Here is a 22,249-nt window from a genome sequence, read left to right on the forward strand (position 1 = left end):
ACCATGCCGGCTACCAATCAGGGGTGGCCTGAAGAGTTTGGGTTTAAAATAAGTGGAAATGGTCCTTGCTACATCCTTGCAGTAGAAGAAGGCAGCAGCGCTTATGTAGCTGGTCTTCAGCCAGGAGACCAGATCTTGGAGATAGAAGGCCAGCATGTTTCCGCCATGAACTGCGAGACTCTCATCAACCTGGCGAGGCAGTGTGAGAATGTGCCTCCCAGCATTGGAGTGGTCTCACGCATCCAGCAGATGGATATCAATCCTGGCCCGGATGGAAAGTTTGGTTTCAGCCTGATGTGTAGCAGTGGCAACTCCCTGCAAGTGGAGAGCGTAGCCCCAGATTCACCTGCTTCTGAGTGTGGAATGAAACCGGGAGACTACATGCTGGAAGTCAACGGGATCCCAGTGAAGCTTTATGAAGCAGCAGCTGCCATGATCAGCTCCTGCCAAGGGAAGGCTCTGAGACTGGGGCTGCTGCGGCTTGGGCGGGTGCAGAGATGGACCAGCAGCAGTGTACGGGGATTCGTCCAAAACGCCGACGCCATCCACCAAGAGAGAAAACAGAAGGCTCAGGAATTCAACAAGAAGGTAGAGCCCAGGGGGCAGGGCCAGATGGCTGTCTGGCAGGGCACTGTGAGTCTGGCTAAAGCCAGGGAAGGGGAGGAGGCTGTGGTAAAAATGGCCAGATCCACGTGTTCATAGATGATTGTTATTAGAGCATTTAGTGGAGCTCTTCACTCAAGGAAGGGGTGCACACAGAGTCAGCACACAAAGTATTATTCATGATTGAGCTCTACTAACAGAATCTGTCCAGTGACATCTTAGCAGATTTGGATAATATAGATCCTTGTTTTCCCCTTTCTCATGTATTGGGGTCACTGATGTTTGAGTTGAGTGAAACTGGGACACTTCTAGTCTCAGGAATTCAAATCCCCTGGAGTTTTACCGTGAGCATTGGGTTTGTTCACAAAATGCAAAGACCAAAAGGCCATATCCTCAGCCGGTGTAAATCAGGGTAGCGCCACTCAAGTCATTGAGTTTTATGTGATTTCCATATAAATCTGTCAGTCACCCCAGGTGTGCTCAAATATTGGGGGCCAGATGTGATTTGGGTCAGGGGCTGTGGGTTGCGGCTATTTCCTGGTCGAGGCAGGACCCTATATATTCATGCATAAACAAGGAGGACTTGCCCGGTGTCTTGGCCGTTTCCTGTTATTTCCCTTCCACCATGTAAGTCACAGGGAACCTGTGGAGCTGTATTTCTCTTGCCACTTTTTGCTGAAGGCAGAGTCCTGGCAGCCCAGCTATGCCTTAGGCTCTCATTGCCTGCTACCGTTTTTCTGGTGTGTAGAGTATTTTCAGTGCGAAGCAGAGTGTTGGGGGCTGACTTTGGGCTTAGCTCTTCCATCTCCCATTGACTTCAGTTTGAGATGTGGGTTCTCTGAATGTCTGAATATCAGGGATGTGCCTCTCAGATCCAGATGGAAATGAGAATGTTCCCATGCATGGAGTCTATCTGTGCAGTGGAAGGGTTCACAGAGGCAAGTTTTGGGGACATTCTCTTTCAGTTACCAAAAATGTTTTCAAAAGGAGAAGGGGGATGGTCTTGTGGGAGGAGCTTGATTTGTCAAGATGGTTTTGTGGTTAAAACATAGACTTGGGAGTCAGGAGACTTGGTGCCAGATTTTGTTCTCATTTATAACTGTGTAAATTAGTGTGACCCTAATAGAGTTACATTTGGATAAAACTTGGGTTAGTGAGAGTGGAATCAGGACTCCTGGATTCTATTTGCAGCTCTGCCATTGACCAACCGGATGGTGACCATAGGCAAATCACTTCCCCTTTCGGTGTCTCAGTTTCACCATCATTTTACAGATGAGGATTGTGAGAATGAATTAATGTTTGCAAAGGGCTTTGAGATCTTTGGATGGAAGGCTGAAGAGAAGAGCCAAGTATTATTAATTTTTCGCCATGAAAACATAATTATTGTCAAGCGATAATCTGTAAGGCCAGATATCCTTCTCTTCAGAATCTAAATATTCATTTAGAGTTTTATCATATCAGCCTTAAAAAAAAATAGCTCTTATTTTGCAGCAAAGGAAAAAAATCAAAGTAATTACAGCTTCATTGTGTTCCTGATGGTTACCCGGTGGGTAATTTGCCAAACTCATCACCTCTTGCTAATTATAAATTTGATCACGGTTGTTTCTTTAATCTTCCTACTTTCCATTTCAAAGTAACCTTTTAAAATACTGTTATGAAATAACCGGGTTGTGTTTGTTGATCCCAAGCTGATAAACACCAAGACATTAGTAAAGAGATGTGTCAGGATCAGCTGAATCTCACTCTTCAGTCAAGCTTTAAATTAAGGGCTCACAAATATGCATTTAATTTATGATTCCAAAGGCAGTCCCACTGCATGTTAGACAGATACCTCCTGATTATTGAGGATTAACAAATGGATGAAGGTGTTGGTCTATTTTACACTGTCTAATGCAACTGGATTAAATCACAGTAAATGTTTCTTGGATGATTGTCATTAAAATTTAGGAAGCAAGCACATTAATGATTTTGGAAAGGTTCTTCCTCATGCAACGTGTGCCTGTAAGGTCAATGGGACCATTCATGGAAGTGGAGTTGGATTTAGCCATGTAGGTGTGGTTGCTGCATCTCTATGTAACTTAAATCAATCTGCACTGCTTGCAAGCAGTAACCCCTCCACACACTTTGTTTCTGTACCAGCTCATCCAGCCTCTTGTTCCCCAGAGGGTTTGAGAGGAAATGAGTGTGTAGAGCTTTGTGGGTTGCTGGTTTCAGGAATGAGACTGTAATGGCTCTGATGTTTTAAGTAGCCTAATTTTCAACAAGCTGCAGAAAATAATAAAACCCAATAGAGTGCTTCCCTCCATCCTTTATCGGTAAACGCTGCTTCAGTTAGAGCTGCTGGTGGTAGAACTGGATAGAAAAAGCCAAAAAGCCAGAGGGAATGCTTGGGAAGCTCATCTGCATGTTATTACCCAGAATGCACTAGTAGCTCACCTCACAACATCACTGGGGTCCAGGCTCTGGTCACGTGCTAAAAGGTTTAAGGGTGCTTGTGGTAGCACTGGGTTCTCTGCTGTGTGAACCTGAGGTGCAGAAGGCTTTTCCTACACTGAGCACTAGATCATTATCTTATTTGATTCCGTGGGCTATCAGCACTCATGGAGGGGGCTGGGTGACTCACGTGCCAATATTGATATTATTGTCATGGCTGGCTATGCTGTGGGCATGAATCCAAACCCTCACTGGCCTACCCCTGACCTAGGGGCTCGAAATCTGCATCCAAACATTCTCAGTGTCTAAATCACTGATCCAGGATCTGTTCCTTGTGTGTTATTGGACTTAATGTTCCAGTCTGGCCCACTCCAAAGGGAGCTACAGAAGTTGAGGGGAAGCGTGGACCCAGAGATGGGGTTCTGGCCTCCTCGCTTGTTGTTCTTTGTCTGAATGGTGAGGTGGGGTGGGACTTTGTCAGGACATAATAATGATACTTAGGCTTTCAGTTCCAGGTCACCCTCTCCTGTTGTTATTCACTGAGCACCCAGGGGTGTGCCAGGCACCATACAGACAATCATAACAATGAAAAAGACAGTCCCTGGCCTGAAGAATTTACAATGTAAACTGAGCCCAAGTGATTGGTGGCTGCTGAATAATGAATGAGATGACTGGTCCCAGTCCCCTTCCCAGTGGTAGATGATACTGTTTGCACCATTAGGCCCCCTTGTGGGCAGTCAAGGACTGAACGGACCACGGAGACTAAACATCTCTTATCCCTAGTCGTAGCCCCTTCAGGTCATATTTATGTGCCTCAGTAAGGCAAAGGAAGGGCAGCTTGTCCTGCCACTGCCCATCCTGTGTTTGCTCTGTGCATAAACACAGAGAGTTCCCTCTTACGGCTGCCAAGCCAGCTGTGCTACTTTACACCCAGTTGACCATTGCCCCAGGGGCCACTCTAGAGCTGAGAATTGCAGGGACCTAGAGATGCCCTGACAATCTCTTTTCCCGAGTCACCTCCCTGCGTCGGGAGGACAGGAGAGGGGAAAGTAGCTGGAGGGTGTGGTGTAGGAGATGCTTTGGTAGCTGTGCTCCACCCCAAGGATTCTTCTAGGCAGGGGAATTTTTAACTCGCTAGATGGCTGGATTTATGGCTGCAGCAGCCAGAGGGCATCCAGGATTCTGGCCCAGAATTTTCATTATATGATTGTCTGTATCATTTCTTTTGGGCTAAATCCTGAAGTCCTGACTCAGAAAAAACTTTAACAGGAGGACCTCAGGATCTGGCCCACTGAAAATACCAGGTTCATTGTAAACACTGCACTGGCACTTGAGAGTAAGGAGCATGTGAGTCTGTATGCTGTCTAACTGCTGTCTTTACTGCTCCAGATTTAATAACCTTGAAATGTCTGCTGCTTACTGGGAATTTCAATAGTTGTCACGTGATGGCTTTTTCAAATTGGCAAGTACCTTGTGGTTTGTGATGTAGGTTAGAAACACCTGTGAGAAGTGACTTTGGAGACTTTCAAAGTGGAACAAGGACCAGGAGGCAACAGCTCCTTTTCCTTTTCTTATGTAAAGGTCTCTGTCACCCAGCACATGGCACTTCTCCGATGGGTTTTATTTTCTGCTCATTTTAGATATTTTTGTGGAGTGGAGAGAACCCAACCTAAGGAAAGGTGCGGGTCCCTTTGTTACTCAGGAGCAAAGAGTGAATGAGTTCTTTGGCTACTATTTCCAACCTGTATTTGTAAGTGTAACGGGGTGGCAGGAGCTGATTAAGAGCTTTCCTAGCAGTGCCCTGCCCCAGTAAGTCAGATGCCTGCAGCATTTGGGAGTCACTGCCCACAAAACCTTTAAGCAATGGAAAAGCAAACAAAAGAGGAACTGGGGCAGGGGGGGATCTCAGCCAGTTTTCTGCTTGCTTGGCATTTGTTGTTTCTGGAGAACATTTGCCTAGAATGCAGACTCTCTGAAGTCATAAATTCCAGGGTGAGCAGATGGCTCCAAAGCCAGTTTACACAGCAGGTTCCAATCTTTTAGGGTAACTGTAACCTTGAGCCTAGCTGTACCTGCCAGTACCTATTGATGCCTCCCGTTTATTTATATGTCAGAGATGGGATTTTTCAGGGTCATGACCCCCTTGCCAGGGTCCGCTGTGGGTCAGAGTAGGTGTAACTGAGTGATTGAAGGCTAGCCAAGATGCACTGAAGACTAGCATCAAGGCTCTTCATTAAGGCAGAGAAAGGGAGCTCGGAATCTCAGTCACAAAAGTCTGAGGTACCAGCGGTGGCATACATCCCAGTGGTTGGGAACTATGAGCTAACATGGCCCCTTCCCACTTTCTGCACCAAGGCAAGAGTTTCTCTAAGGTAAATTTCCTATTTTTCTGCAGCATTTTAAGAAATTAATAGCAAGAAAATATCACTCTGTGTAATCAAGCAGTAATTAAAGGGTTAGGATGGAATCAGAACTGCTCAACTGTGTCATGCCCTACACTGCAATTGAAGGTTATCTTTGAGCTCATGTGTGGGGTTCTGTGCTTTTGAAGTAGGAGAATTTCTAATCCTGCTGTTGCTGTAAAGTTCTCACTGGCCATCGCATGTGATAAAGGACAGTTGTGAAGTCCTAAGGCAGGGGTCGGCAATGTTCGACACGCGGCTCGCCAGGGTAAGCACCCTGGCGGGCCTGACCAGTTTTATTTACCTGCTGACGCGGCAGGTTCGGCCGATCGCGGCCCCCACTGGCCGCGGTTCGCCGTCCCGAGCCAATGGGGGCAGCGAGAAGCCGCAGCCAGCACATCCCTCGCCCGCGCCGCTTCTCGCCGCCCTCATTGGCCTGGGACGGCGAACCGCGGCCAGTGGGGGCCGCGATCGGCCGAACCTGCCACGTCAGCAGGTAAATAAAACTGGCCCGGCCCGCCAGGGTGCTTACCCTGGCGAGCCGCGTGCCGAACGTTGCCGACCCCTGTCCTAGGGAGCCCTGAGTTTGTGTCACTAGCATCTAACATAATCATTTGATGATAACAGGTGGGTTTGATTGTTTTTTAAGTAAATTGTTTCCTCTCTTTTGTGTTGGTCCAGGTATTACAATTATGTATGTGTTTCTGATGGATTTATTTCCATTGAGTTTCATGTCAGTTTCTTCCTCTATTAATGTGTATCTTTCTCCCACTCCCACACAGGCTGACGAAATTCTCGGAGATCAGCCAGAGGTAAAAGAGAAAGTTTTCACCATCTTGAAACAGTATGCGGCAGAGAGGAAGGTGGAATACTTGGCTTACACCCTTTCCATGATTCTCACCAAAGAATCCCATCAACTTCTCATTGACAATATCAGGTACAAAGTGATCAGTAACTATCATGTTGTCATGCAGTTAATTAATACATGGGGTGTCTAGGTGGTGGAGGGGAATATGGATGAAGGGCATTGGGCTCTAATTATAGAGACAGTTCCAATCCTTCATTGCAACCAGCAGCACCAAGAATCTTTCACTTTCTTGATTTGGAAAGTGTAAGACTTGCACAGTGACTTTCAGTGGAGACTATATTGTTTTGACTCCTACCAAGGGGAGCAGGCTCCTGACTGAGACCAGATCAGCTTTGCCAGAAGACGCTAACTCGCAGCTGAGACTCACTCAACATAGCACAAGGATAGATTGTCGAAAGCTGACATTTACACATTGTTCTCCATCGGAGCTGCTCGGTGATGAGTTCAGTAGAAAATCTAGCACCTTATGACTAGGGTTTGTGTCCCCACTACTGGGTGGAACATTAGACCTACTCCAGCATGTATGACTATGTCACCCTTTGCTGGAGTCCCATGGAGCTATAACTACAGCTAACTGACAGTGTCCTGGAGCTCAAGTGAGGAGGCTTGTAAATTAGAGCAGAAGGGCCTGAATTCTTTCCAGTGTGAAGTTCATAAGGTCACAGATTAGCCATCAGGACACTCTCATTTAACCCACTTGCAACAATCACTGCTTACAGATCACAGGCTCTTGGTTTGAGTCCCAGCTACAGTATTGTGCAGGACACGTTTGCATGGCAGGTGCATTCACTGGGTAGAGGAGTCAACTGGTTAGAGATGTGTGCCCTAGCATGTGGGCATGTGTCATGCATAACTCTGCTTGCAGAGGTGACGTTCACTGTGGCAAACGTCGGTTGAGGGATGAAATCTCCCATTGTCAAGTTCACAAAAATGTTCTGGTTTGTTGCCTTTCTCGGTGAGTCATTCCATCTACTAACAGCATTTTAATTGGATCCCTTTTTTGGACATCATTTGAAATAGAAATTAAATTAGCTACAGAATGTCTGGAAATTAACCAAGGAAGGTGATGGAAAATAACCCAAAATCCACAATTAGAAAACTGGAGCTAAATTCGGGTTCAGTCAGGGGGGTGATGGATTGACGAGCAGCAGAGGCAGACTTCTGTGTGGGGAGGCTGGGGGCCGGAGGGTGAATCAGAATGAGTGGGAGCTGGCAAGGCTTCAGCTCTGCCAGATTGGCTGGCAGATTTTTACCGTCTACCTTGTCTGCTGCCATTGCAGAGTGCTCTGTCTGAGCTCAACTGCCTCCTGTGCCCCGGGATGGCATGTTGCCATTTCTATGGGTGTCACACTTGCAAACACTCATGGATGCCATGGGTCTGGGAAACACCAATTAGTAGTTGTGTCAATGCAAGTGAGCAGCTTTCCAAAGCACTAAATTTATGGCAATTTTTTAAGGGAAGAGGAGAAAACTCCCTCAGTAGCCTTGGTTGTAGAGCAACTGCTAAGTGACTATGTAATTCTAGAATAATAGAACATTAGAAGTGGAAGATGGGTCACGTCCCAGTCAGGATTGCTCTCTACAGTCTACTTCTGTGCTTTGTCCAGTTGCCTAGGTGCCCCAAATGCTTCCACATCCCTTGGGAGACTGTTTTGTGGCCTAATAAATCTCACTGACAGGATGCTTTTCTGCATGTTCCTTTGCTTAATTTTACCCCATCAGCAGGAGTCCTGACTCCCTGGATCACCCTACAAAATCCCAGCCCCTTCTTGGTATTTACACCCTTAAAAATCTTGTGGGGCCTGATTCTGCTTTCACTTACACGAGTTGTATATAGATGTAACTCCACTGATGTCAGTGGGCGGCTCCCGAATTACACTAAGGTAAATGAGAGGAGAACGAGGACTGTAGACTTTTCTCATGCCACCCTTTGGCCAAGACCTACTGGCTTCATTCTCCTCTGCCTTCCACTTTTTGTTGTCATTTACACCTGTGCAAAGCAGGTGTAAAATGCTGCCCCGTCTGAATGGCAGTTGGGAACCCGGCCTTGCATGGTTAGCGCTGTTCATTTCTCCTCATAACTCAGCCCCTCCAGCCCTTTATCACTGTGGTGCTCTTCTCTGAATTCCTTCCAGTTTGTCCTGATCCCCAGAACGAACAGCACTATTTTAATTAATCTGCGGCACAAACCCATTGTCTCCCATGAACAAACAGGGACTGATCCTGCTCCCTTTGAAGACAGTGGTAAAATTCCCAAAGTCGGGGATCTTTAGCCTGACTTTAGACTTCTGAAAGTGGCTGGCTTTCCATTTCCCAGTAAACACTGCAAGCCTTGGTCCAGGCGACAGCCCTGGTGTCAGCTTTCTGTGGAGCTGAGTGAAGCCTGCAATTACAGCACTGACCTGTCGTGTGCATCCCAACACTTGCTGCCTGTCATGAGAAAACCAGGGGGCCAGAGGCTCTGCAAGGTCTTGTCAGGATAATTTGTCTTTCAAAACTTGATGGGAAAATATTGTTATTATGAGAAGGAAAAAAGCAGCTCAAATCCCCAGCTCCAGTTTCCAGACAATACAGCTTCCCTTCCCCTGACCCTGAGTGTGAACTCCTGGTGGTGGGGGAAGTGGAGAGGGAGGTGGGAAATCAGAAGGATACAAGCAGGCTCTGTGCTTGGTAATTTTCTTTTAATATCACACGGTGTTGAATTAGTGGCAAATTCATTATTTCCTGTTTCCCGTGGGACATTTCCTCTCAGCTTTGACACCCAGCACAGCGGAAACACCTAATGAGGGCGCAGTGAAAGGCTGGGAGATCACTTGGCGCTGAGCCATTTACAGGCTGTGTCACTACCTCCAGTCAAGAAAAAAAAGTTTGCTGGGCTTTAAATATTGCTCCATCTCTGAGCCTCTGGAGGAGACTATCCTTGGCAATGCTGTTTGCTCTGCTTCCTTGCGTGTGTGTGTGTGTGTGTGTGAGGTAGAGCTTGAGGTGTCTTGGGAATGTGGAGGTAGTGTGTGTGTGCGTGTATACCAAGGGGAAGGTGTAGATTTGTGTGTGTGCAAAGGAGGGGTGTGTGTATTGCACCTCAGGGGGGCTGCACATCCATGTATATGCGCTGCACCTGAATCTCTCCCCACCTGCCGGTAGATACACTAGATCACAGCAATTGGTTTTTCTGGGCTTGGCACTTACAGCACAGCTTGAATCCCTGCATAAAGGCTGTACAGGAAAATTACTGCCCTTGAAGCTCCTTTTCTCACCAAGTGGCAGAGAGAGTGGCCTGTACCATCACTCCAAAAGGAGCCAGAAACACATCAGTTAGAGTGGCTAAGCTGCGGAGAGATCAGTGTGTCTGCGGACAGCACTTGGAACGTAGAGGTTAGATTTTCCTATGCAGAAAGAGCCTTTGTGCCTGTCTCTTTAAGTGTAAAGAGTGAGGACCTGATTCTCATTTACAAAAAAGCCACTTTACATCAGTCTGACAGTGTAACGTGCCTTTAAAGTAGTCATAAATGACATTTACAGTCACTGCCAGAGCAGTGTAAAAGGGCCTGAGTCGTAAATAAGCATTAGGCACGGCGTATGAGCATAATGTCGCAGAGATCTGGCTTTTCTGCAGTCACTCATTACATTCAAAACAGGTGTTTCGTGCTCTTTGACCAGGTTGATAGGATGCACAAAATCAGCACAGCACACCGTGCTCTCAAACTCTCCATCGACATGCAAAGGGGTGCACGCCCTGACTTTACCTAGCTCCGCCCATGGGCTATCCAAGAGAATTGTGGATTTGCAGGATTGAGCCAGATCTGGGAACTTCACTATGTAATGCCTGGTGCAACCCCATCAACCGTGGTCACTCTGGCTAGTACAATGGCCCTTAGTAGACTATGATTGTTTAATGCTGATGATGGCGTGGGTGTGCATGCCCCATGCACAGAAGCCTTGACTTTGAGCTCAGTTACATATTGATTTCAGTGGAAATACCCTGCTGTAAGTGAGATCAGGATTGGGCCCACAGTCTGTATAGCAGGCGCTGCACATTCTTTTTATGGCCAGGCAGTGCCAGGTCTATTTTGCAGTGGGATGCTGTCTGCATGCTGGACACATGATGGGGATTATGGTCCGTCGGAGACGATGTTCATTAGGGAATCAGGCCTCCATCTGGCTCCACTCTGGGCCCGGCTTTCCAATTCCTGTTTAATCAGTGGAATTGTAAGATATTACGGTTACCATAACAACTGTCCTCCATGCACAGGGTCTCAGAAACCTTTTCAAAGGGAACTACAACTCAAAGAGAGTGATGGGAGCTCGCAGCCCATCTTGCCTGCCTTCTTCATGCAGCATCACACCATGTTTCAAATGAAAATATTGTCACCTTACTATGTGCATTTAGCTTCCTTTAGGAGAAGGAAAAAGTGAATCATTAATCAGGCGATGGCCACTTTTGAAACATGACTGAGAGATAGGCTCAGCCCCTGGTACCCATCCATGCTTGCCACCTTTCAACCCATCTGCAGCTCCCGGTGTGTGTGGAACTTCTGATTCTCTCTGACCTAGTGGCAATCAGAGTGGGAATGCTGCTGGGAGGTGCCTGCTGCGCTCTCCTTACTTCAACAACTGCACATCTCAGGCAAGCAGACCTTGGCGAGAATGGGCATCTGTGCTGAGAAGGGGTGGGCCAGATGTAGCTGATGGCAGGTCTCAGGCAGTGCCTCCCTTGCTGGGTGAAGACCAACCAAACATATTTCCCATGTAATTATTCCAGATAATCATAATGGATTTTGTCACCTTTAGCTAAATTAACTCTGCCTTTCCAATTAAATCTTGTTCCTAGTGGAATCTCTCTGGGTGCTTAGCCACTGTGACCCTGGGTGGTCTGGGGGCCAGTGCACAGTCTAGGGTTGCAGGAGATTAGGGGTCTGCTCTTGGCTGTGCTATTAACCTTCGTGTGACCTTGGGACAGGTTGTTTCACCTCTGTGTCTCAGTTTCCCAAGCTGTGAAACACACTAACCCATCTCATGGTTCGTTCATTACTTGATGTAAAACTGAGATCCTTGGCTGGAAGACGCTGTAGAAGATCTCAATATTGTTATCGCTCAGCCCACTCTCTGACACAGGAAGATGTACATACAAAGGCTGAGCTGGCACACTTAAGGAATTTACAGGCAGAAAATTATCTTCTTTCTGGAGGCAGATGGTGGGGAAACTTCCAGCTATGTTCATTTCTTTCTAGGTTCGTCTAATGCTCCTCAGTGAAGGGAGTAAACAGACTCCAGTGAGCTAGACATGGAGCTGGGAGTCATGAGCACTGGCTCCTATTCTTAGCTCTGATGCTGTGTGACTTTGGGCAGGTCGGACTCGTTTCACCTCTATCTCTCAGCTAACATATTTGGGAAATGGAGACCATGATTCTTACCTCCTTGTGAGGGGCTTGAGACCTAGGGATGGAATTGAAAAAGGTTCAAAAAGGGGGAGCAAAAATGATTAGGGGTATGGAACGGCTTCCGTATGAGGAGAGATTAATAAGACTGGGACTTTTCAGCTTGGAAAAGAGACGGCTAAGGGAGGATATAATTGAGGTCTGTAAAATCATGACTGGTGTGGAGAAAATAAATAAGGAAGTGTTATTTACTCCTCATAACACAAGAACTAGGGGTCTTCAAATGAAATTAATAGGCAGCAAGTTTAAAACAAACAAAAGGAAATATTTCTTCACACAACGCACAGACAACCTGTGGAACTCCTTGACAGAGGATGTTGTGAAGGCCAAGGCTATAACAGGGTTAAAAAAAACTAGATAAGTTCATGGAGGATAGGTCCATCAATGGCTATTAGCCAGGGTGGGCAGGGATGGTGTCCCTAGCCTCTGTTTGCCAGAAGCTGGGAATGGGCAACAGGGAATGGATCACTTGATGATTACCTGTTCTGTTCATTCCTTCTGGTGCACCTGGCATTGGTCACTGTTGGAATACAGGATACTGGGCTAGATGGACCATTCGTCTGATCCAATATGCCTGTTCTTATGTAAAAATCACTATCAAAATTATGAATGTTATGATTAGATTTTTATGGAAGCATAGGTACAAAATATAAACAACTGAAATTGTATGGGACTGAATGTACAGACAGCTGGGGCAGAGATAGGTGAACCAGCATGGGTAGAATAAAACCTCAGCTGGACCTTCACTCAAAACTCAAATCCATCCTGAACTTCAAAACAAAAAATCTTATAGAAAGGACCTTATTCTCTAAAAATTCTCTTTGGTATTCACATCATTTCTGTAGCCCCTGTTCCATTACTATGGAACTATATTGTCTTCAACCCTATGAAATTCTATAGGATTTTTCCATACAGGGGATTCAAATGAGCACCTGAACTTTCAGATGCTTATTCCATCTGGACCTCTAAGCCCATGGAGCGTTGCCTGTTGCTTGTTTTCCTCACTGTTCATATTATTCCCTAATGCACAGCATGTTGTGTCAGAGTCTGAAGTCAAAGTAGCTATCATCTATTACTCTCCTGATGCTAATGCATGAATTTCTGAAGTATAATCAGAGCTGTCACTCCCCAGCCTCTGATTCCCCAAAAGGGCAAAGCCATCCAGGCAGCTTCACATTTTGTTTCCTGTGATTTGGAAGATAACTGATTAAAAAAAACCTTAATCCCTCCTTGTGTCCTGGTGTGAAAGGTTAGGGCTGGAGTAGGAGGGTTCAGTGTACTGGGCAGCTAATCTCAGTTTACTTAGCTCAGGGAAAAGATTTACCATCTAATCTAATGAAATGAATTTGAGAGAAAACATTGCTGTAGAAACCCAGGTTCCTGTTTGCCAGCTGTGTTGTTGGAAGCACGAGCTAGGCTGTATGTCTTGCCTTATGTACAATATAAGCTGCCTATGCGGGACTTTTTTCAGTTTTTCAGGTTGCTGTATATGTTTAACACCAGGGATTGGATTTTAAATTTTTTTTTGCATCACTAGGGTGGTATGAAGGGGCCAGAACGGTTGCTCTCAATTCCCCTGATAGGGAGGAATCCCCTGTTGGCAGACACCTGCACCAGCCCCCTTACACTCGGGGGAGGGGGCGCTCTTAGCCTGGTCAGTGCAGAATTAAGGAACTGGTTCAAGTTCCTTGATGCCCCTTCCTCTAGCCCAGTTCAGACGCAGGGGAGAACTGAGCCCCAGAATTCTCTTAGCATGATCTCTTGTGCTTTCTCCAGCTGTACAGTTGTATGTAAGTGTAGTGATAGTGACATAGGAGTTGCCATTCCAGATCAGACCTGTGATCCATCTAGGCCAGATAGACAGTGACCAGTATGAGCTACTTCCGAGAAAGGGGCCAAGGAGCCCTTAGTGGGCAATTATGGACTAACCTTCCCTGGGTACATTCCCTCCTAACCCCCAAAACTTTGTCGTTGGCTGATGCTCTCAAGCATGAGAGTTTATTTCCCTAATAAAAGGGGGATATAAATATAAATGTCTAATTCTATTATGTGCTTGGCTTCACTGATATCGTGTGGCAGTGAGTCCCACAGGTCAATTACATGTTCTGTAAAAAGCATTTCCTTTGCTCAGTTTTAAATTTGTTGCCGTTTGGTTTCATTAAATGTCGCCTTATGAGAAAAGGGTAAATAGAAGCAACCTCTTTATCTTCTCTAGAACAGTTAGTTAGTATGCCTCAAGTGTGTTCCTTCTTATTTACTCATAGACTCATAGACTTTAAGGTCAGAAGGGACCATTATGATCATCTGGCCTGACCCCCTGCACGCTGCAGGCCATAAAACCGTCCCCGCCCCTTCCCTGGACTCTGCTGCTGAAGTCCCCAATCCTGTTATTAGTGACCTCAATCGGCAGAGACCCTCCTGCTAGAGATCCCTGCCCCATGCTGCGGAGGAAGGCGAAAAACCTCCAGAGGCTCAGCCAATCTGCCCTGGAGGAAAATTCCTTCCCGACCCCAAATATGGCGATCAGTAAGACCCCGAGCATATAGGCAAGAGTCTCCATCCTGACCCCTTTTAGCCATTATGCTATTTACCTACCATTGCTTGGTTTTCCTTGACAACTATGTTTTACCATTAAACCATTCCCTCCATAAACTTATCTAACTTAATCTTAAAGCCAGACAAGTCCCTCGCCCCCACCGTTTCCCTCGGAAGGCCGTTCCAATATTTCACCCCTCTGACGGTCAGAAACCTTCGTCTAATTTCAAGCCTGAACTTCCCCACGGCCAGTTTATATCCATTCGTTCTCGTATCCACGTTAGTACTAAGCTGGAATAATTCATCTCCCTCCCTTGTATTAATCCCTCTAATATATTTAAAGATAGCAATCATATCCCCCCTCAGCCTTCGCTTTGTCAGACTAAACAACCCAAGCTCCTCTAGTCTCCTTTCATACGACAGGTTTTCCATTCCTCTGATCATCCTAGTGGCCCTTCTCTGCACCCGTTCCAGTTTGAGTTCATCTTTTTTAAACATGGGAGACCAGAACTGCACACAGTACTCCAAATGAGGTCTCACCAGCGCCTTGTACAACGGAAGCAGGACCTCCTTATCCCTACTAGATATACCTCGCCTAATGCATCCCAAGACAGCATTGGCTTTTTTCACCGCCACGTCACACTGTCGACTCATAGTCATCCTGCGGTCTACAAGGACCCCTAGGTCCTTCTCCTCTTCCGTTACTTCTAACCAATGCGTCCCCATTTTGTAACTAAAATTGTTATTGGTTATTTGTCTCCTCTCTTAAAACTTTACACCATCTCAGACCATTCTCCAACTTCTCATCGAGCATCTTTGAGCCCCCTCTAGTTCTGTGTTTTCTTTTTTGAGGCAGGGTGACATGAACTAAATACAGTATCCCAGTTAGGGACCATTCAGTCAGATAAAGGTATTAGAAGATTTTCAGCATTAGTCGCCATCTCTAGCCTAACATTTTGTTTGCTTTTTTGACTGTTGCTGCTGATGGAGCAGAGCTTTTCCGTGAACTATCCAGAATGAAAGATGATGAGATGCCCTGATTTGCTGCAGACTTACTGGATATTGTATATAGCTTTTGGTTATTCCTACATGGCTTGAGATGGATCTATTCCATCAGGTATCCTTCTACCTTTTCATTAGGGATGGGTTTAAGTCAAGTCCGTGGATCCAGCCACCCCCAGATTTTGGAGATGGAGGTTTGAAATCTGGATCCAGATCTAATTTTTGTAACTTGGGCGGGTCTGAGCTTTTGATGTATTCGGTTCTTTTTTGTGCAGATAAATGTTGTACCAGGCCCATCACCATGTTATCTGCACACCACCAATAAATGCATTAAGTGACATGACTAGCATCTGTCACATGTGCTCCCTTCCTTTCTCTTTCCTCTTCTTAAGGGGAAAAATGCGTATGGCTTTTTTGGTTTTGGCTGTGTGCTGTATTATGTCTCTATTAGCAAAGGCAGTTGGAACAAGTGCACCTGGCACTTGGAATTGAAGGTAGTGAAGTTTGAGTTAGTTTTTAGTTCCTGGGGGAGTTCATTTCAAAGTCTTGGTCCAGTCTCTGAAAAGTTCAGTCTACGGCAAAAGTGAGCTTTACCCTTGCAGTTGATGGTTCCATTAGGGATGTAAAATATTGTTTTAAAAGTTAACCCTTTAAACAATTAAAATTATATTGTTTAAACAGTTAACTGATTAAAGGGAGGGGGGCTGGGGCTGCTCTGGCCGGTGTCAGGCTGGGGTCGGGTTTGACCAGCTGGGCAGCGTGGCTGGGGCTGGGGTCGGTCAGCTGGCTGGCCAGCTGGCCCAGGGCTGCTGGGATTGGTGGGCGGGTGGCCGGCTTGGGTCAGCGGGCCAGCCACCCAGTGCGGGGCTGCTGGGGTCGGCCGGCCAGCCCAGGGGTTAACAGTTAAGGTGGGTTAACCAGTAAGACTAATGCTTACCGGTTAACCGGTTAACATTTTACATTCCTAGGTTCCATTGGGCCAGAGGAGCAGAGCTGTCAGCCAGGGTCCTTGTCCTGGAACTTTAGATGATCTTTTAGGTATTCTTGACTCAGACCATTGAGTGCCTTGAAGATAAGGGCTGAGACTCTGAATTTGCTGTAGAGCATAAGAGACAGCTAGTACAGGCCAGGGTACATTTCCTTTGCAGCAGAGGAGGAATGAGGTCTAATGGATAGAGCAGGTGTCGGGGAGTCATTACTTCTGAGTTCTTTTTCAGACTCTGCTCCTGGGCATGTCACTTAACCTCTTTGTGTTTCAATTTATTCTTCTGTAGATTTGGAATAATATAATACACCTCTACCTCGATAGAACGCGACCCGATAGAACACGAATTCGGATATAACGCAGTAAAGCAGTGCTCTGGGGGGGCGGGCTGTGCACTCCGGTGGATCAAAGCAAGTTCGATATAACGCAGTTTCACCTATAACGCAGTAAGATTTTTGGCTGCCGAGAACAGCGTTATATTGAGGTAAAGGTGTACCTACATCTCAGGAGGGCTGGGAGGCTTTGAAAGAAATATTTGTTAAGCATCTGGAGGTTTTCTGAGGAAAGGTATTGCTGTTAGTATATTAGAAATGTGTGTGGACCTACAGCATACCTGGGCCGAGTGCACACAGCCTGTAATTCGCATGAGTCTGAACTGTATTCTGCACATTCAAGTGAATGGCAATCAGTGCAAACTGGAGAAGAGTTTCTGAATGCTACTGACTGAATCATATGTTCTTTAACTCTGAGCTATTGTATGGGGGCAGCAGGCTCCTTAGACTAGCATATGGAATCCCCTCTCAGCCTCGCTAGACTAGCGTATGGAAATCTACTCAGCACAGCAGACTTGTGAAGTCTCCAAGGATTTCAAGCCAAGCAGAAGGAAATGGTGAAAGGAGCTGTCTCCCCCTTTAATTGAGTTTCCTAGCTGTTTAAAAAAACCAATACAAATACCCGGCCTCTCTCCTTCCCCCTCTGAAATCAGCCTGAGGACATGTCATGAGGGCACATGCAGCCTGAAGGCTGAGGAGGGCATGGAGGTCCTGGAGTGACTGTCTGGGGTGGGAGGGGGCTGTAATGATTTGTGCTGAGGGCTGGTGGGTAACGTACATTTGCTTGGCTCTCACCCCTGTGTGAGGATTCCTCTTGCTTTCATCCCCCAGCGTACTTTGACTTGCTCCTCCCTCTCGTTCCATCTCCCTTTGTGTTGATGCTGTCTGGAATTCTGCCCACCCTTCTGTGTTGTGCTGGTCCTGTAAGGTGCTGTGCACCCTCCACCCCAATGGAGCAGAGGGTGCCCAGTGCCTCTTTCCGGAGAATCAGAGTCCAGGGGGAGGAGGTGAGATTTAGTTTTTCCACCTTGCTGGTGCCAACCCCCAGAGAAGCTAGGCAGATGCACCAACAAACCATCCACCAGAGCATCAGGAACAGCAGTTCTCATGTCTCTGAACTGCAACTCTCTTGGTCACCTGTGGATTGGGACCCTGGAGTAAAGGGGTTGGAGACAATGCAGAGACAGAAGTGAGATCTGGGAATAGGAGGAGCTGCTTTACAAAGCAAGCAAATAATTTCCCTTTAAATTCAAAGCCTCCAGACCTGGAGACAAAGAAGACTAAGTATAATTAAATGGTTGGGATTTTTTTGTGGCCAAGGAGCTCTGTGGTAAGTGTGGCCTTGGTTTAACATTTGATTGAGCATTTAGACCTAACACTTCCCTGCAATCTGCAGCTGGCAAGATCACCTCTTGGCTGGAGAGCCAGCTGGGTCCCCAAGGAGGATGGTTGGCACTGGGCAAATCTAGGGAACTCTTCTAATCCAATCGAGCTCACAGCTGTCTGTGCAGAGCACTCGGTGTAAAAACCCTGAAGAATGCTCCAGTTTCCTGAGCGACTGACTCAGTGCTACATGGACTGAAACAATATGTCCTTGTGGGGCGTGTAGTGGCTTTGGGCCTGTTATTGCCATGTGCTGAGCACCCTCCGCTCCCTTTGGCTTTAGTAGGACTTGAGTGCTTTCAGCACCTTGCAGGGTTGGGCACTATAGACCAGATTTTCAGAACTATTTAGGCATCTAAGATGTAGATAGGCTTCTAGGGGGAGTTTCAAAAACATCTACCCAGGCTTTGAATTCCAGCACCGAGTGTCTATATTGTCTCCGGGTTTGCCAACACATTTACACTTTGGGATCCTTCATACATTAAAAGGCATTGTCCCAAATCAAGTGACTTAAGATGCAAATGCCTGGTTTTAGAGAAGACAGAAGTCATTGGCTGTAGTGATCTAGAGACACACTTAGGTGTGAATGATACAGCAGTGTACAGTCTATCACCCAGAATGAGGTCACCCAGTCAGATCATTTCTCAGTGTTTGCAGTCACTGGTGTGCTGAAGATGTATGTTGTCCTGAGAGCAGATTTAACTCCTTGTTTTCAGTTCTGTGGGCAGGGATGCAAGGGCAGAGTTTACATGTTTCCATTTTTTAAGTTTAACTAGAAATTTCCCAACTAATCTTTTTTAAGAAAAAGCAAGCCTTCCCAAAGTTCTTTACCTCTTCAAAAACAAAACCCTCGCGCTGGCATGCTCACATACATGGAGGAAGACTGAGGGGTTTTTTTTAAGCATCAGTTTTTCTCCAGCTATGGCTTTTGTAATTAAACATACTGTCGTGTTTGAAGGTTGATGGGCAATGACCCTTTGAAGACACTGTCCTCAACATTCACCTGACACACCAGGGTTCTAAGGGAACCATATTCTGAGGCATTCACACCACTCTTGCTCAGTCCTTACAAAAGGAAGACTCCCTGTGACACCATCACCTGATCTCCCAGCTCCAAACACTTCAGTCTCCCCCACCCCCCAGCCAGTTCCAGTGCTTCTTAGTGATTAAGACTCCTGCTGAGTTGTAAAGTCATTCCACACTCCTGTCCCCATATAAACAAGAAGTCCATCACTACCAAGTCTTTTCAACTCTTCATGCTCAGCTCAAAGTTCCCCACATCCTTGTAGCCCACCAGATTCCCCAATCACCTCATATCAGAGCTTCACAAGTCCATTGGATCACTGCCTTCACATCTCAGCTCCCCAATTCCCTCTAAATAGAGAGTTCTGCTACTCTCACTCCAGACCCTGAGTCTCTCAGGAGAGACTTTCCCCCAGGCTTCCCTAGTCCCTGGTCTCCCTTTCTGGCTGTTTGTCTCCCTAGCCCACTGCAAAGAGTCTCCCAGCACTCTGGGTCTATTATAAAAGAACCCTCCTACTCCTTACAGATCTCTCCTGCTGAGCTCAGAGCTTGCCCAATTATCAGCTGACCCTGTTCAGTCATGTGACCTCTCCTTAACTGTCTCTGCAATTATTGTTCGCAGCTGAGGCCCTTCCTAAGCAGACAGGTTAATCCCTTCCCTGCCAGTCAAGGGACAGGGCATGGGCACCCTGTCACACGCCCACTTAAGTGAATGATGGTTTTGCCTGAGTATAAGCTATGTAAGGAGTTCGGTGCAGTACTGAGAGCAGTGTGACAACAATTTTTTTATGAGGTTCAGATGAAGCCAAGGGTTTCCACAATGACGGCAGCTCACCTGTGCAGAGCTCATTCAGAGACTCACTCTGTGGTGTTTGCAGCCGATGAATTGAATGTGACCCTCAGAAGCTGAGCTAAATTGAGCAAACTCAACAAACGCCCTTTGGAAGGGAACTGGATGACTCAGAATAGATGAAGTGAGATGGAACCTTTTGCCTGTTAGCTGTCAATTTGAATTCAGCTCAGGTTGCTGAAATTTGTTCCCAACTAATGGTCCCTTACAATATGTGCTAACTAATCTGTTCCATCTTGCACGTTGCTGTGAGGCTGGGAGTACCGTTCTGAAGGAGACTCGGCGTGGCTTGAAAGCTTGTCTTGCACACCAACAGAAGTTGGTTCAATAAAAGATATTACTTCCCCTACCTTGTCTCTCTTACCAACCAATGGTCATTTAGTGGCTGAAATGAGTTGATTGTTTCTATCCAGTAGAAAGGTGTCCACATAATAAAAAGTCTGTCACCACAAATAGGCTTCCTTGCTGGCAATCTCAGAAGAAAGACCAAGCACTAAATGGGCCCTGGAGCCTGAATTCCTTTTGGGAGGTGGTCTGTCAGGTCAGGGTGGAGCAGAATAAATATGGAGATATACCTATCTCATAGAACTGGAAAGGTCATTGAGCCGAGCCGAGCCCAGCCCCCTACCTTCACTAGCAGGACCAAGTACTGATTTTTGCCCATGATCCCTAAGTGGCCCCCTCAAGGATTGAACTCACAACCCTGGGTTTAGCAGGCCAATACTCAAACCACTGAGTTATCCCTCCCCCCAATAGGTAGGGGATTAGGGGAGGCTTGTTGCTGTTCTGTACCTGTGCTGGCGATAAACCGAGAAACAGTCTTCTGGAAAAAGAACAGGAGTCTCTAAGGTGCCACAAGTACTCCTGTTCTTTTTGCGGATACAGACTAACACGGCTGCTACTCTGAAATCAGTCTTCTGGTACTTTTCACCAGCATTGAAACCTTCCCCCAGCATCTCTGTTTAATTTCCTTTATATTTTCTGTAATGACTCAGTCATTCCTGGTCAGCATGCCATGGGTTTACAAATGCTGAATTTCTACATAAGAAAAGGAGCCCGTGCCTTTGACTTCTTTCGGTGGCTGTATATTCAGCCACTCAATGTGACTGCTGAATTCTCGCTTATAAAAGTGTGTGAGACAGGAAATCATTAGCACCATATGACATCAAAAGCCAGTAAAGTCCTCCGTAAGTCCTCTGCCTGCCCAAGTGACTCCTAGACACAGATATTGTAGTGATATGGGCCACATAAGTTCCTAGATATAGGAGGTACAGATGGACACTGACTTCTGGCCCATTTCTAAACCAGTGCGGTACTTTGCATCTGAAGTCTTGGGGTATCCAGTGACTCACTGTGCATCCAGGAATAGAAGATAAAGAAGCAGAATGGAGACGGGTTGCATGAGAGTATTCTTGGTTTTATCACTGGAATCCAATGGTTTCACAATAAAATACATACATTCCTTCTCCATGTTAATTCTCTGGTGAATTATTTTAATTGTAGATTTCAGCACAAGCTTAGTAATTTTTTTCATAGAGAAATGGTGAGATTAGGAGTGTTATAATTGGGTCCCTCAGCAAGCCCCTCTGTGGTCTGCCCCTTGGACGGTGAAACTCTAGCATTTTTTCTGCTGATAGGGCCTTCTGTGCCCCCCCTGCAGGATGTGCACTTAGTTGTCATCTCTCAGCCCACAGTTTAATGTGCACTGTCTCCTCCCCCAAATCCCAGCACCACAAGTGCATTCTTTCTCTGGTAAAAGCACACCTCTGAATGTGATGCAGATTTTTCCGTGCTGGCATGTATTGTGTGCAGAGTAATGCAGCTTATAAATCCCCAGTTTAGCTGCTAACCCTAGCTGTAGCCTGATTGGCTCTTTTCTTTGCACTAGCTGGATTTAATTTTGGGATGCTGCTGCTGTTGGGTCTCCTCCTTTGATGATTCCTCCATATGCCTCCCTGTCTCCCCCCTTAGTGATTTAACATATTTCCTGCAAGGTGTTTGTTTGGCATACCTCAAGAACCCATAGATTTAGCACACAATCAAATCCCCCTTCTGGAGAAACACTCCCCCTCCCTCCATGCTAGGGTTGATTTTTTTTTTCAAATGGATTTCAGCCCATTTATCCAGAATTAAGCTCCTGCAGATTTTAATTTGCTGACATTTTCATCCGTTTCGTTGTGGATAGCAGGGATAATGCACGTGCTGTGCCAATTCCTCACTGCACTCAGTCCCCTTGCCCATATGGTTGGTGTACATAGTAAAGTGCACAATTTTAGTTCTGCTCAGATATGATGAAATACAGCAGCGAGAGGGAAAGATGAGCTGCCTCGGGTAAGTAACAAATGAGACCTTTCCTGGGGGAGGCAGGGGGTGGAACTGGAATGATTTTTAACAG

General features: G+C 46.3%; 1 protein-coding gene across 6 annotated transcripts in view; it reads left to right on the forward strand.

Moving 5' to 3' along the window:
- GRID2IP (Grid2 interacting protein) overlaps positions 1-22,249 on the forward strand; it is an 84,859-nt gene continuing 62,610 nt past the window's right edge. For 4 of the 6 annotated variants that reach the window (XM_065560283.1, XM_065560285.1, XM_065560284.1 and 1 more), the window contains exons 1-2: positions 1-588; positions 6,221-6,375. In XM_065560283.1, coding sequence (XP_065416355.1) covers positions 4-588; positions 6,221-6,375 — 740 coding nt within the window. In that variant the 5' untranslated portion in view covers positions 1-3. Of the gene's footprint in view, positions 589-6,220; positions 6,376-22,010; positions 22,186-22,249 lie in introns of those variants that run through there. The other 2 variants (XM_065560289.1, XM_065560288.1) reach the window with 2 other exon arrangements.

Source organism: Chrysemys picta, chromosome 10 (assembly GCF_011386835.1).
Source record: "Chrysemys picta bellii isolate R12L10 chromosome 10, ASM1138683v2, whole genome shotgun sequence".
In the NCBI taxonomy this organism is placed as follows: Eukaryota; Metazoa; Chordata; order Testudines; family Emydidae; genus Chrysemys; species Chrysemys picta.